The 12,595-nt window shown below is 43.4% G+C and overlaps 2 protein-coding genes across 2 annotated transcripts in view; both read left to right on the forward strand.

Moving 5' to 3' along the window:
• The window catches only part of LOC106528217 (cGMP-dependent protein kinase 1), a gene marked incomplete in the record, with an annotated part of 33,407 nt that extends 24,964 nt beyond the window's left edge, over positions 1–8,443 (forward strand). The window contains 9 exon segments of the mRNA XM_014023333.1: positions 2,221–2,317; positions 5,322–5,461; positions 5,654–5,743; positions 5,941–6,082; positions 6,165–6,328; positions 6,408–6,530; positions 6,614–6,676; positions 6,749–6,815; positions 7,803–8,443. Coding sequence (XP_013878787.1) covers positions 2,221–2,317; positions 5,322–5,461; positions 5,654–5,743; positions 5,941–6,082; positions 6,165–6,328; positions 6,408–6,530; positions 6,614–6,676; positions 6,749–6,815; positions 7,803–7,901 — 985 coding nt within the window.
• A 2,105-nt stretch (positions 8,444–10,548) lies between these two features.
• LOC106528218 (protein FAM13C) overlaps positions 10,549–12,595 on the forward strand; it is a 9,856-nt gene continuing 7,809 nt past the window's right edge. Inside the window, exons 1-2 of the mRNA XM_014023334.1 lie at positions 10,549–11,212; positions 11,569–11,881. Of these exons, the coding sequence (XP_013878788.1) occupies positions 11,008–11,212; positions 11,569–11,881 (518 nt within the window). The 5' untranslated portion in view covers positions 10,549–11,007. The remainder of the gene's footprint in view (positions 11,213–11,568; positions 11,882–12,595) is intronic.

A 12,595-nucleotide genomic window follows, 5' to 3' on the forward strand; every position in this document is an offset into this window, starting at 1 on the left:
ACACACACACACACACACACACACACACACACACACACACACACACACACAGAGCAGGTGTGCTGTCAGTCATGCTTGTCGTCATGATAACAGTAAACAGAAAACAGTTTGTAACCTGAGTGTTTACTGCTTAGTTTTAAATAAACTATTTTTTAAAACAATTTAAATTTGATTTTATTGACTTTATACTTAACATTTTTTTAATCTGTGACCTTTATTAATTATAAATATAAATAAAGCTCACTATCATGATTTGTATTGAAATGATGAACAACTTATAATAAAATAAAATGTTTATATATAATGTCAGAACTGAGTCAGAATGTGAGAACCGGGTCAGAACGGTGTTTCCTCTGGGTCGCTGCTTTGTCCCACAGTGTCCTTGGTGTGCGGTGAAGCGGAGCGGCTAATCTGTTGCTCGTTATCACAAACTAAATTTAGACTGTTTACATGTCACCCTGAAACGGCTTCCAGGAAGAAGTCTGGTCCCGCACACTGTAATGTGTTGAATCTGATGAAAAGCATGTTTTTTCTTCTTTCTGTAGCGGTTTAGTAACCCTGATCTCACCACCTACTAGGCAGCACGGTGGGTCGGTGGTCAGCTCACAGGAAGAAGGTTCTGGGTTCAAAACCTTGGTTGGGGTTCCTCCCACAATGCAAAAACCAGGTCCAGGAGAACCTGTGATTTACCTGCTTGACTAAAACAGACAAACTACACACAGCAGAGACCTGTGACCTGTGATAAACATTGTTTTCATGTCAAATAAACAAGGGCATAGTAACAATATTCATTATGCTATTTTTCTCCATTGTAAGGACACTAACCTTACTCTTTTGCAAAAACAAAGGCAAAAAATAGTTGTTAGTTCTTATTTTTTTTAATTCAGAAAATCTTTTCAGGACCCCACCTTTATGTTTCAGGACCCCAACTTTGGGAACCTACTGCCTTATTGTGTCAACGTAAACCAAACAGCAGCTTGAATGAAGTGGTTTTATTGACCGTCAGGTGCAGCGGAGGAAACATTTCTCTCATTGTGACTGAATAAAGCTGTCTCTCAGGTCCCAGTGGGTGTTTCTGGGAACACTCGACCGCGCAGAAGATTATCAGCCATCAGTCCGGTCAGGTGGATGGGATCTCTGTTGTGTGCAGAAATATAAAACCTTTACATTCACGCTGAGGGCAGAAATAAACCGAACCGACCGACAGAAGACATGAGATAATCCCTGAAGCTGAAACCTTTGGTGTCCTCTGGTTTTGGAGGTCGGTACAGTCTGTCCTGCTGAGCTTCCTTTAGTGGGAGAACCTCTGAGCAATGTTTCCAGCTCCTAAAAATACCCCTGGCAGCGGCGGAGGCAGAGTCCAACCATTCAGGTCGCCCTGTCAGGTGCTGTCACCCCCCGCAGGCTGGAGGACGGACCTCTTGGAGGGTTTCCTCAGTCTGAGCGTGTTCAGTTGGACCTCAGACCTTCAGGGTTCCTCTGAGTTGATCGTGGTGATTCTGTCCTGGATTCTGACAGCCCTCTGTTCACTTCAGTACCAGACCCGCCTGTTGGCTTAATGCACAAACATCTAGAGGATCTGGAAACCTCACCGAACCACCGGTACCTCCACACCAGAGCTCTGTGGGCCCACTGCCGTCCTCGGTCCTACCCCCATCATGTGAACTGGACGTGGAGCTCCTCCTTTGAGACGGCTCTCCTGCGGACTCTTTGCCGAACGTTCTCGTGAGAATTGAAGACGAGTTCGACGCCGAGTCGACTGTTTGCAGGAACGTTCCAGATTTTTAAAAGTTGAACATTTTTATGTGCAGAAAACAAACTGCAGGGTCTCAGTTTGTCCGTCTGACTGCACTAAGCTACATTCCTTAATCTCTTATTTTCGGCTGTTAAAGTCGATTAACGTCAGATTGAACCACTCTGCTGGAGGAGAGTTTTTGTTCTGATCCAGTCTGAAACAAAAACTTTTGGAGATGAGAGAGTTGTTCCCCGTTCCAGCGAGGCAGCAGAGACAACGCCTCAGCAGCCTCCCTTCTTCCTCCCTCTCCTTCCCCATCACCTCCTTCTCCATCCAAACCTCCAAGAAGTTCCCCTTCTTCCACGTGGTTAAATGCTGCAGGTACGACTACAGGGTCTCTGCTCACCTGAGAGGATTCCATCTGACGCTTCGTCTAAACGTAACGTTTCCACAGGTCCTCCTAACAAGGTGCTGTTTGTTTCCAGATACGAGGCAGAGAACGCCTTCTTCTCCAGCCTGAAGCTGAACGACTTCAACATCATCGACACGCTGGGAGTCGGAGGCTTCGGACGAGTCGAGCTGGTACGATCCTAAACTGGGTCCGGATTAATCCAGATTATCAGTTAACTGGGATTCACAACAGGGCAGGTTTAGACCAGTCTTAAACCAGTTTTAAACCAGTTTCAAACCAGTTCAAGACTTGTTTCAGACCATTTCAAGACCTGTTTCAGACCAGTTCTAGACTTGTTTCTGACCAGTTCAAGACGTGTTTCAGACCAGTTCAAGACCTGTTTCAGACCAGTTCCAGACCTGTTTCAGACCAGTTCAAGACTTGTTTCAGACCAGTTCAAGACTTGTTTCTGACCAGTTCAAGACTTGTTTCAGACCAGTTCAAGACCTGTTTCAGACCAGTTCCAGACCTGTTTCAGACCAGTTCCGGACCTGTTTCAGACCAGTTCAAGACTTGTTTCAGATCAGTTCAAGGCTTGTTTCAGACCAGTTCAAGACTTGTTTCAGACCAGTTCAAGGCTTGTTTCAGACCAGTTCAAGACTTGTTTCAGACCAGTTCAAGGCTTGTTTCAGACCAGTTCAAGACCTGTTTCAGACCAGTTCCAGACCTGTTTCAGACCAGTTCCGGACCTGTTTCAGATCAGTTCAAGACTTGTTTCAGATCAGTTCAAGGCTTGTTTCAGACCAGTTCAAGACTTGTTTCAGACCAGTTCAAGGCTTGTTTCAGACCAGTTCAAGGCTTGTTTCTGACCAGTTCAAGACCTGTTTCAGACCAGTTCCAGACCTGTTTCAGACCAGTTCAAGACTTGTTTCAGACCTGTTTCAGACCAGTTCCAGATCTGTTTCAGACCAGTTCCAGACCTGTTTAAGACCAGTTCAAGACTTGTTCCAGACCAGTTCTAGACCTGTTCCACACCAGTTCAAGACTTGTTTCAGACCAGTTCCTGACCTGTTTCAGACTAGTTCCAGAAACTGGTTTAAAACTAATCTTGAACTGGGCTGAAACTGGTCTTGAACTGGTCTGAAACTGGTCTTGAATAGGTCTGAAACTGGTTTAGACCCATCTTAAGTCAGTTAGATCAGTCTAAACCTTTTTTGGACCAGTTTAAAACTGAAACTATGTATCAGTGTAACTATGTACCAATGTAAACAAAAAAATCATATTTTCAGTTATGAATAAAAAAAGCAAAGTGTAAACATGTCACAACTTCAGACACCAGATATATTATTTATGACTTGGTCAGGTGGGTCAGGAGTTTGGTTTAGGACTAAGGTGTGAATAGAGTTTAGGTTAGGATTAGAGTCAGGTATGTTTAGGGTGTCAGGGTCAGGCTGTAGAAATTAATGGAATTCAATGCAATGTCCCCATAAAGGTAGCTCTACCAGACCATGCATCCTGAAGACATAATTCAACAGGTAAATCAGATCCTGGAGCAGAAAAACACGTTTAACTTGCAGGAAAGTGGTCCCTGAGGACCAGGACTGGACATCTTTAACCCAGCAGATTGTGACGCAGTGCAGACACAGGAATTGGGTTTCTCTGCCGCAAGAGGCGGGGCTTAAGGTAACTGTCGGTTAGGGGGGAAGCCCTGCAGAGGGTTTGTCCAAAAACAGGAAGGAGTCCCCGCTCAGGGTCTCCCGACGGTCCTGGAGAGGTATTTTTAGATGTTCGCTCAGTGTAACACTGATCTGTGGAAAGAGTTGATCTTTGACCTCCAGACTGCCTGCGTGACTGCAGAATGCTGACGAGTCGCTCCAAGTTTCCATCATGTGGCGAGTCGAACTGGCTCATCCTCAGAACTTTGGGAGTTGGACTCCGTTTGGGTTTTGGTTCCTTCACTGATCTGCAGAAGTCGAGTCTCATGCAGACTGAATGTTGACACTAAATTAAACAAAGTTCAGTTTGGACCAAATGATTCTGGGTCTTCGGTCTGTTGGACCTGTTGGCTCATTTTGGTCTCAGATTATTGGTTTTAGTTTAGAATAAAGAGATTTTATCCCAAACAGATGAAGAAGAATATTTTCTTAAACTTCCCTCAAACCCAGATGTTTAGAAGAATTAAATGTTTTCTCAATGGAGCTTTGTCCAGCTGCTGGTGTTTGTTCATCTGTCCTCTGGACGTGTGTGTGTGTGTTGGGGGGGGGGGGGGGGGGGGGCTCAGATAACCGATCTACAAATAGAGGATTGTGTCATGTTCTATAAAGGACACAGAGCTGTTTACAGACTGGCCTCTACAGAAACACCAGGGTCTGAATCAGGGTCTGAAGAACTGAAACAAGGATCAGCTGCAGCTAAAACAACCTCTTGGTCTTTGTGTTTTTGGACCTTCAGAACTTCAGACCACACACCTTGAGACCTGAGACTTTCAGACCTTAGACCTTCAGACTTTCAGATCTTAGACTTTCAAACCACTGACAATCAGTCAGACCTTCAAATCATCACATCTTCAGACCATCAGACTTTCAGATTTTAGACCTTCAGACCACAAACCTTCAGTCAGATCTTCAGACTTCAGACCTCAGAATTTCAGACCTAAGACCTTCAGACCTCAGACTATCAAACCATCAGATCTTCAGACCTCAGACCTTTAGACCTTCCCTCATTCAGACCTCAAACCATCAGACCTCAGATTTTCAGACCTCAGATCTTAAAACCACAGACCTTAGACCTTTTGACCTTCACTCAGACATTCAGACCTCAAAATTGCACTCAGACCTTCAGTCAGACCTTCAGTCTTTCATTCATACCTCAGACCTTCAGACCACAGACATCAGACCTTCAGACTACAGATCTTAGACCTTAGACCTTTAGACCTTCACTCAGACATTCAGACCTCAAACTTGCACTCAGACCTTCAGTCAGACCTTCAGTCAGACCTTCAGTCTTTCATTCATACCTCAGAACTTCAGACCACAGACCTCAGACCTTCAGACTACAGACCTTAGACCTTCACTCAGACATTCAGACCTCAAACTTGCATTCAGACCTTCAGTCTTTCATTCATACCTCAGACCTTCAGCGTCTTCTCAGTGACTTTGAACACCATCATCAAACATCAACCTGTTCTTCTTTCAGGTGCAGCTGAAGAGTGAAGAGGCCAAGACGTTCGCCATGAAGATCCTGAAGAAGAGACACATTGTGGACACGAGGCAACAGGAACACATTCGCTCTGAGAAGCACATCATGACTGAGGCCCACTCAGACTTCATTGTCAGGTCAGACGTGACTTCAGCACTCCTCCAGGCCTGCAGAGGGCAGCACCACACCCACTTATTCAACTAAAACTCTTTAAATCGCATCTTTTGTTTGGTTTTTATGTCTTTTTTAAATGTTTTTATAAAATTTGAACGAGAAGCTGCAGAGTCGGATCTTCAGACTCTTGTTGACTTCGTGTTGCTGGTTCTCAGGTTGTACCGGACCTTTAAGGACAGTAAATATCTGTACATGCTAATGGAGGCGTGTCTGGGTGGAGAGCTTTGGACCATCCTGAGGGACAGGTAAGCTGCTCACCTGTATGAATATTAATCCACCTGAACTGGTCTGGTTTTGATGGACAAACAGAAACAAACAATAAGGACAACATTTTCCTGATTAGAAGAAAAAACGATAATAGTTTAAATCCCTGAAGCTTATTAGGTCAGAACCATCTGGGACTTGCAGAACCTCCTCTGATTCTTGGTTCTGTTGGTTTCAGAGGTTCGTTCGATGATTCAACCACCAGGTTCTACACCGGCTGCGTGGTTGAGGCGTTCTCCTATCTGCATGCCAAAGGCATCATATACCGAGACCTGAAACCGGAGAACCTCATCCTGGACAGCCGAGGATACGCCAAGCTGGTACGTCTCTTCTCGTCTTCTCGTCTCCTAAAGTTCCTGATGAAAACATGGTTTGTTTTAGTCCAGCTGAATCTGTCTTCAGGTGGACTTTGGTTTTGCGAAGAAGATTGGCTTCTGTAAGAAAACATGGACTTTCTGTGGAACACCAGAATACGTGGCTCCAGAGATCATCCTCAACAAAGGTCATGATGTCTCTGCAGACTATTGGTCTCTGGGTATCCTGATGTACGAGCTGCTGACCGGCAGGTGAGGACTGCAACACCTGAGTCCACATCAATCAGACAGTTGGTGTTCAGGGTCCTACAGTCTCTGTTTGTGTCTGCAGTCCTCCGTTCTCAGGTCCAGACCCGATGAAAACCTACAATGTCATCCTGAGAGGCATCGACATGATCGAGTTCCCCAAGAAGATCACGAAGAATGCAGCCAACCTCATCAAGAAGCTCTGCAGGTAGGGAGCGCTGGTCTCCAGTTCAGAACTTTCTGGGTCCAGCTTCAGGTCCGGTCCATGACCCTGTTTATTTGTGTTCTCAGGGACAGTCCTTCAGAGAGATTGGGGAACCTGAAGAATGGGGTGAAGGACATCCAGAAGCACAAGTGAGTTGAGAGACGTTCACGTTACAGTTTTTATTAATTCTAACGAGACGTAACAAATGCTTCTTTGTTCAGGTGGTTCGAAGGTTTTAACTGGGACGGTCTGAGGAAAGGAACTCTGACTCCGCCCATCACACCTCAGGTAGGTAAACAGGAAGTTCACTTGTTTAAACCCAGTCAGTAAATCTTTATTTCTGTTGATAATACAGCTCATTTCTTCAGATCATAAACATGTTTGCACTCATTAATGTTAAATATTTAAAAAAGCAGAGACAGCACCCTGACTGTAACCTGATTCTATAATCAGCTGATTCTATAATCTGCTGATTTTATGATCAAGTGATTCTGTGATCAGCTAATTCTATGATCAGCTGATTCTGTCATCAGCTGATTCTATAATCTGCTGATTTTATGATCAAGTGATTCTATGATCAGCTGATTCTGTCATCAACTGATTCTATAATCTGCTGATTTTATGATCAAGTGATTCTATGATCAGCTGATTCTGTCATCAACTGATTCTATAATCTGCTGATTTTATGATCAACTGATTCTATAATCAGCTGATTCTGTCAACAACTGATTCTATAATCAAGTTATTCTATGATCAGCTGATTCTGTCATCAAATTATTCTGTAATCAGCTGATTTAATCATCAACTGATTTTATGATCAAGTGATTCTGTGATCAGCTGATTTAGTGATTAACTGATTCTATGATAGCTGATTTGGTCATCAGCTGATCGTAGAATCAGCTGATGAAATGATAAGTTGATACTGTGAGCAGCTGATTTTATCATCAACTGATTCTGTAATCAGCTGATTTATATGATCAACTGATTCTATGATCAGGTAATTTTGTGATCAGCTGATTCTGTCATCGACTGATTCTGTAATAAGCTGATTTAGTGATTAACTGATTCTAAGATTAGCTGATTCTACAATCAAATGATTGTAGAATCAGCTGAAGCAGTGATAAGTTGATACTGTGATCAGCTGATTTTATCAACAGATTCAGTCAGGTTTGTTGACACTAACCCAGTCCAGATCGGAACATTTTATTAAATTAAAAACATTTTCTGACCTCAGTAGGTAAAATCTGACCGTTTGAATTTGATTTTTATGTCCAGGTCTCGTCTCCGATTGACACCAGTAACTTTGACAGTTTTCCTGAGGACACGGATGAACCACCACCTGACGATAACTCTGGATGGGACTTTGACTTTTAAACTGGGTTTGGACTCTGTGAGACACGATGAAGAGCAAAGACCAGGAGGTGGACCAGGTGAAACACCTATGAAGTCCAGCTGGATTCATGTTTATGGCTGAAATGATGAAATGTCAGTAGGTGGAAAGAACCTGTTCCAGAAGAAACAAACTGCAGGTTCAGATCTGTCCAGGATCTGGATCGGTTCTGGAAACATCAGCAGATGTTGAATTTTGAGTCTCTTACTTCCTCAGATCTTCTGATTCTTTGAATTTTATTAAAGAACTGTAGAAACTGACAGAAAAGATTTCTCTTTATGATCAATTGTTTGTCTTCAGGAGAACATTTAGGAAGTTCTTCCATCAACAGGTGGACCTCTGTGATCTGCCTTTGTGCCCGGGTTATTGCTGCAGAACTTGATGTCCCGGATCTTCCTGCAGGAACAGAACTAATCAGAGCTCAGTTCCTCCTACCTTTAAAAAGAAATAAAATCCCTGCTTCCACTGACAACAAGACAAAGATGAACAAATAAAAAGAACATAAATGGCTTTAAAAACTCTGAAACTTGATATGTTTTTATTGACTCAAGAAGAAGAAAAAGACCGCTCCTCTTTAAAATCTGTTGTTTATTCCAAGTAAAAATGTAAAAAATATATTTTTTTCACATTTAAGCTGCTATTTGTTAATTAAAAACAAAATCCGAACGGAAGAAAATAAAACGTTCGATCCGAAATCAGAAACACAAGACAGAAATCAACAAACAGAACAGAACCTCCTGGTTCCTCTGCTGCTCAGCTTCAACTGGATCCAACTCAGAGTTCAGGACTTCCTGTCAGAGTTCAGGACTTCCTGTCTGTTCATACAGCAGCAGCAGAGGGAACCAAGCCTTCAACAGAAAAGTGAGACACTAACTTGCTAAAAGATCAAACGTCACAAAGTTCTGAGAGGAGCCCTGAGTGATCCTGAAGGAATTGTTCCACTAGATGGCGCTGCAGACCCCACACTGGATCTTTAATTTCTTGAGAAAACTGGATTTATACTGCAGGGCGATGAAGCAGGGATTACCATGTCTAATCATGTGATTGTTGCATGCCAAAAGTGACAGACGTGACGTTTTCTCCTTTAAAGCGACTCATCGTTCTGCTGAATTTCTGATGTTTAAAGTTTTCGTGATTAAAAGCTGTTTCGTACGGAGCTTTTTGTACAAGACATTTGAATTTTCTGATATTTTTGTGAAAAAGGTTTGTGGCATGACGTCTCTGCATGAAGACTGTAGTTTCAGCTCTCAGTTTCTACCACCAGGGGGCAGAGTGGAGTCTGACATCATCCAACTGGGTGGAGTTAAAGAGTTAGCCTAGCTTAGCATAAAGACTTGTGTCAGTGGGGAAACCAGCAGGGCATCTGGATCTTATTTTGTGTCTCTGGGGAAAAAAATGCTAGCAGGAAGTTTAGCATCTCTGAGTTGCAGCTAAAATATTTATTTATTTTTTTCGGACAAAGGGTAAAAAGTTTGATGTCAGTATTTCAGTGAAAGTGTTTTGTGTTTCTGAGTGTCACAGATTTATTTGTATATTGTGAGATATGTTTTTGTTTATTTTAATAAGGATGCTGCTTGTTGACATTGTAGCTAAATGCACCTTCTGTCTCAGTTCAGAAGAACTTCCTGGTTCTGACTGTTAAAAACCTAAATATTGTCACCAAAGCAGATGTATGTTTGGAAAATAAAAGCCTTGAAAATAATTTTGTATTATGTTTGAGGTTAATTTATTTAGCAATTTAATAAATAATAATAATAATAATAATAATAATAATAATAATAATAATAATAATAATAATAATAATAATAATAATAATAATAATAATAATAAATACACTTGGTCACAATTATTCAACATTTTGAAACCTGTTCCGTGTATTTATTGTTCATAGTTCCACAGGAATAGCTTCAGTTTGAATTATATCTTTAAATCCTAATGTTTTTCAATGTTTCAGAGTAAAACTACAAGACAGTAAAAGTACTTTAGTACTTCTTCAGGGCTTATGAGTATTTTCTACAAACTTGTGCTGATAATACTGTCAGTGTTTTATATTAATACAGACCAGCAGCTCTCAGAAGAAGAGGTTAGATTGGCTTATTGCTAAATTCATTCTGGTTCCAGGCGGGAATCGAACCCGCGTCTCCCGCTCAGCTCCTCTGAGGTGCAGTACCACTTTCAGCCTGACTGGGTCAGGTGGGGGCGCTGTTTCACCAAAACAAAAATATTTTGTCAAGCATTAAAAATCAGATTCATAAGCATTTTAAAAATATTTGGCTTCTAGTCTTTCTCTACACATTTTATTTTAATATGTGGTGTTCAGAACCAGACCCGGTTCTGTATCAGAGAACCAGCTGAGGTAACTGATGACGTCAGGTGAGGCTGAGGGACAAGCAAACTGCTGATGTGTCAAACTGTGAGGACAGACATGTCCCTCTACCTCCTTCATCCTTCATCATACTCGTTTTTGTGAATGAGACAGTGACGTCAACAGCAGGCTCCTCCCCCTCTGATGCAGGAAAAACCATCATAACAAGAGCTACTCCCCACATGTCACCCTCCTCCTCCTCGTCCTCCTCGTCCTCCTCCTCACAGAGGATGACTAATCCACGCAGGGAGGGAGGCGGGTCGAGAGACAGACAGAAACAGTGGGGGAGAGAGGCTGAGGGAGGGAGGAGACCACCATCATCATCCTCACTGAACGTGCAGAAGAAGAGGCTGAATTGAACTGGAGCTGGCTAATTCCTGAACATCCACTGAATGACTGCAAAAGAAGAAACCGCTGAAGGTTTCTGGAATAGAGAACAGTACGGGAAGGAGAGAGGACGTTTGATTTCACCAGTACACCTGACTAATAACTGGATTGTGGGATAAGTCTTTCTGGATCAGACTAATTCCTGTACAGAGGCAGTCCTGTGATTTTTTTTAAACTGAAAAACAACCAGCAGGTTTTTCTGTTCCCCCCATCCACCTGTGATGCCTCAGGGTGTGGGGCCTGGCTAATACCTGGAACCAGCTCAGTGACAGTGCTGCCGGCTGTGTTGACCACAGTCCTCCTGGGACCTGGCTAGTCTCTGCATCAGAGAGTCTGCCATGTTCTGTTTCTGCCTGCAGAGCTCTCTGCTGAAGCTCCAGGCTCTGGACGTGGATGGGGGGACATCACTGGGACCGTCCCCAGAGGACAGCCCCCCTCCCCTGGGCAGCAAAGAGCTAAAGACCCCCGGTGTCCCCGCTGAACCGGGTGGGAGGACAGCTGCTGTCTGCCACAGAGAGACAACCGATGAGAACATCCCCCCAGGTACACCTGATCTCACCTGTCCTCATGTGTTTGTCCTCACCTCGTGTCACATGTCCTTATCTGTTTGTCCTCACCTGTTTGTCCAACTGTTTCATGTCTGTCCCTAACAACCCTTGGGAGGGAGAGTGATTTGCATGTGAGTTCCACTCACTGATCTTTAGTTTGAGCTGAGAAAGTTTCTCAGATGAGATGTTGAATGTGCTCAAGATGTCCAGAAGTTCAGGATGTCTCATTGTCTCCTGAATGAGAAAATATTCAGACAGTGGTTTGATTGTAAACGAACAAACAAACAAACAAAAGGAAAACACCAGACTGAATAAAGACTCAGCAGTAATTTCTTCTTCTGGTGTCCACAGAACTGCTGATGGTCCTGAACAGACCTCCACAGCCTCCCAGACACCAGCCACTGACTGCCATTCACCCGGACCAGCTGCCCCCAGTCCCTGACATGCTCTCCCCCAGTCCTCGCCTCTCCCCCCAGAGGAGCAGTCCTGGAGGGGAGGGAGGAGGAGGTGATGGATCAGAAGGAGTAGGAGGCGGAGCCTTCCTTCAGCTCCTGGCGGGGCTCCCCAGCCCCCTGCCCTCCCCCCGCTGTGCCAGTCCCAGTCTGAGGTTCAACTCCGACCCGGATACTGCTCCGTCCCCACCCTGCAGCCAACAGTACATCCTGTGAGTCTGTTCACTGGCTTTACTGGTTTCTGTACCTGTTTTACTAATTATTTCACTGGTTTGGTTACTGGGACCATTAGGGTTGTTTAATGGGATCATTGGATCTAGTTACTGGGACCATTAGGATTACTTACTGGGATCATTGTGTCTAGGTCTAGGTACTGGGATCATTGGGTTTATTTACTGGGATCATTGGGTTTGTTTACTGGGATCATTACATCTGTTTACTCAAATAATTGGGTCTGTTTGTTGGGATCATTGAGTCACTTACTGGGATTGCCTGGTTCAGTTACTGGGATCATTGGGCCTCATGCAAGAACATGTTCGTATTCTTCTTCTAAATTTCTCTTACTTTTGTTCGTACAAAGGGTTCGTACGAACATGTCACGTCAGATTCAACAAACGCTTCTATCTTCAGGAAAAGTGTGTAAATGAGCTGCGTAAATTCACCTGTTCTATCCAGCTGCTCGTGCACGAGAGAGGAGATTAGCATAATTACCACCCCAAAAACACCATATAAGGATATGCCTCAGATACAAGAAAGTGTTCATTCATTCATGAAAATTACAGCGAAAACTGAAAAAATAAAAACTTTACGAGTTCAGAGATTGAAGTCCGTCTGTCAGAGATCCAGAAAATAAAATCTGTCATCTTTAGCAGGTCAGTTGTGGGATAAAAAGAGCTGCTAAAAGTATAAATAACTCATATAATAAT

Source organism: Austrofundulus limnaeus, unplaced genomic scaffold, assembly GCF_001266775.1.
Source record: "Austrofundulus limnaeus strain Quisiro unplaced genomic scaffold, Austrofundulus_limnaeus-1.0 Scaffold364, whole genome shotgun sequence".
Lineage (NCBI taxonomy): Eukaryota > Metazoa > Chordata > Actinopteri > Cyprinodontiformes > Rivulidae > Austrofundulus > Austrofundulus limnaeus.